Source organism: Nelumbo nucifera, chromosome 2, assembly GCF_055504915.1.
Source record: "Nelumbo nucifera cultivar China Antique chromosome 2, China Antique-T2T, whole genome shotgun sequence".
In the NCBI taxonomy this organism is placed as follows: Eukaryota; Viridiplantae; Streptophyta; class Magnoliopsida; order Proteales; family Nelumbonaceae; genus Nelumbo; species Nelumbo nucifera.
Genome location: NC_142650.1, coordinates 35,452,456 through 35,455,369, shown reverse-complemented (window position 1 = coordinate 35,455,369; position 2,914 = coordinate 35,452,456). Strand labels below are relative to the sequence as shown.

Sequence of the window (2,914 nt, the reverse complement as noted above, 5' to 3'; positions counted from 1 at the left end):
AACCCTCTGACTCAGTTGGCTTCTTAGGCTGTGTTTGGTTTGAAGGAAAAAAGTAGGGAAAGGAAGGGAAAGGTAGGGAAACCTTTACAAACCTTGTATCGATTTCCCTGCCTTTCCCTTCCTTTCCCTACCTTTTCCTTCAAACCAAACATAGCCTTAATTAATCCCTATTTCTTTTCCATCTTTCTATATACATCTTTTACTTGAATCTCCTTTTAGTGATATGCTTTTCAATTGGTATATTAATTTCATGCTCAACTATTATACGAGCCATGGTCATCAGATGCAAATTGATTCAATATATGTGTAATGGTTTTGAGTAAATTAATTGAACAATGTAGTGAGACTACCCTTGTCATGGATGATGGGCATCTAGATTTGCCCTACTTTAGTGTCAAGACACACTTTGAAGTTTGAACCTCCCGGTATGGGACAGCTGCAGCGGCAATGGGACCGAAACCAAAGCAGGACCTTTGGCCTTTGCATCAGGATTGTCCTATACATAATGATTGAGAATCAACTTAAAGAACTTAGAAATACATAGAATTGCCATAAGGTCGGCCCATACTAAATGCAATGGTGCATGGTTCATTGTCTGTTTGGAATTGTTCCATAAAATAAAGAATCTTCTTAAAAGAAGCACCACCCGATGAGCACTAAGACAAGGAGGAGAGGTATTAACTATCAACTATTAATTAAAAGCAGCTACAGGCTACAGCCTACGCATAATAAATGAGTTGAGTGCCATTCATCCTCCACTATCTTGGGCCAGTTTCAACTGGGCGGCACAAGTGAAGAACGTGTTAAGCGTCCATGGATTGTGACAAAAAGCAGCACCAAAGGTCTCAGCCTTCTCTGCCACAAACTCAGACTTTATCCAGCGGTACGTCCTGCTCCAGCCCAATGATGGGAATCAATACAGATTGCCAAATTCCAAGAATAAAGAAAGATATCCTGTTTCCTCCACTCCCCAGTTCCCACTCCGCTTTTACAACTTCACCGACCGACCATCAAGTGCACGTCAGTCACAGATGATTATAAATAGGCGATTCTCCTCCTCCGTTCTCATTCACAACCAATATTTCTTTGTGTTAACATTTTTAGATTCTAAGTGGAGAAAGCCAGAAACATCTTAGTTGGCCACAAAGCAAGAATGGCTGGCTGGAAGTTTCTACCTCCTTTGGTTTTGCTTGTTGCTACCTTTGTTATTGTGGCTGAAAGCCGAGTAGCAAGGAAAGATTTGGGTTTGGACTTGGGTGGTGGTTTAGGAATTGGAGTGGGTGCAGGAGTAGGTATTGGTTTAGGAGGTAGTGGCTCAGGGTCGGGGTCAGGATCTGGTTCTGGCTCTGGCTCTGGCTCTGGATCTGGTGCAGCCTCTGGAGCTGGGTCTGGTGCTGGTTCAGGAGCAGGTTCATCTGCTGGGTCCTATGCTGGATCTGGTGCTGGATCAGGCTCCGGGTCAGGTCATGGCCAAGGCCAAGGTTCTGGTTCAGGACATGGTGAAGGATATGGCGAGGGTTCTGGACATGGGCATGGCTCTGGAAGTGGTTCCGGATACGGCGAAGGCTATGGCGAGGGTTCTGGCAGTGGACGTGGGTCAGGAAATGGTTCTGGTTATGGCGAAGGCTCTGGCCATGGATCAGGTTATGGAGCTGGGCATGGAAAGTGAGGAAAATGTAATATTTAAAACTAGACTAGTTTGTCATCATCGTATTGTTCATAAAATAAAGCAAAGCAGTGGTGTGATGAGTCTTATGTATTTCTTTGAATCTATTGAGTTTCAGAGTCCTATGTTAGCTAAAAGAATGTAAGTTTTCAAGTTATTATCTAATATATGTAATACCTCTCTACACTTTGAGAATTTCATCAGAATTTGGAAACTACACCTGGAATGAAATGATTTCATTGTGGTTTATAAATTTCCATTGCATTTTCGGTTGTTAAGAAATATATATAGAAATGAGGCCATTTCAGCAATTTTCGAGGGTGAGGATATTTTGGTTTTGGTTTCAAAATTCTATTGAAATCTAAGATAAATGATTTAACTTAGAAACTTCCAAATGCCCAAAGCTGGTTTTCCAGGAGAACTAATGTATTCAGTTAAAGGGGTGTAAATTGCTTAGAGTGATCCAATTAAGGTCACCTGCTGCATCAGATTTACCTATCAAGGACAATTACACTATTAAATCCTATCTTCTTTTTCTTATTGAATCTTTTGGCATAAGTTAAATGGTTAAACAGATTATGAGCATATGATTGAGCAACACAAGGTGCATGGCATTGAAACTTCAAATTATCCATGTTCTAAATGCATGGTGTTATATAAGACATGTCTGATATCTAATGTCTGACGATCTGAAGCTGTGTTTGATTTGGAAATGCCACCTTCTGAATGAAAATGTCATATTTCTGAATTTTTTCTCAATACTCAAAACTCCAACCAAATCTTTCCTAGATTGGATGGTACAAGGAAAGGCCAAATATACATATAATCTCGATAAAGAATAGCAACTAAGTATGATGATCAATATCTATATAAATATAAAATATAGGAAAGATAATATTGAAATGTATAAAAATATACAGAATTAGAAATCAGGTTACTGATAAGAGCAAAAGTTCCTTTTTAACCAAGGATGTTGATGTAGCGCGACTTGGTCACCCCTACCTGGCAGAGGCTGTGCTCCTAGCTAGCGACGGACAAGGCACCCGAGAAGAAGAAGAAGGTGAAGGATTCCCGGGGGGCTCGCCCGGCGGGAACACTCCGATGCTTAAGTTTGAACTGAGAGTGAAAGCTGGGAGCAGAGAAGTAGAGTTGCAGAGAAAATAAAGCTAAGAGTGAAGGTGCACGATTACCTCTCTCTCTTGGGGGTCAGGTCCCTTATATGCTGGTGTCTTGACAAATCGGGTACAA

The 2,914-nt window shown here is 41.1% G+C and overlaps 1 protein-coding gene across 1 annotated transcript; it reads left to right on the top strand.

Moving 5' to 3' along the window:
* The first annotated feature begins 1,064 nt into the window (after positions 1 to 1,064).
* LOC104612325 (uncharacterized) lies at positions 1,065 to 1,919 on the top strand. The gene has a single exon (XM_010279710.2). It carries the CDS (start codon positions 1,154 to 1,156, stop codon positions 1,667 to 1,669), a length of 516 nt encoding a protein of 171 aa, XP_010278012.1. The 5' UTR covers positions 1,065 to 1,153; the 3' UTR covers positions 1,670 to 1,919.
* Positions 1,920 to 2,914: the final 995 nt, after the last annotated feature.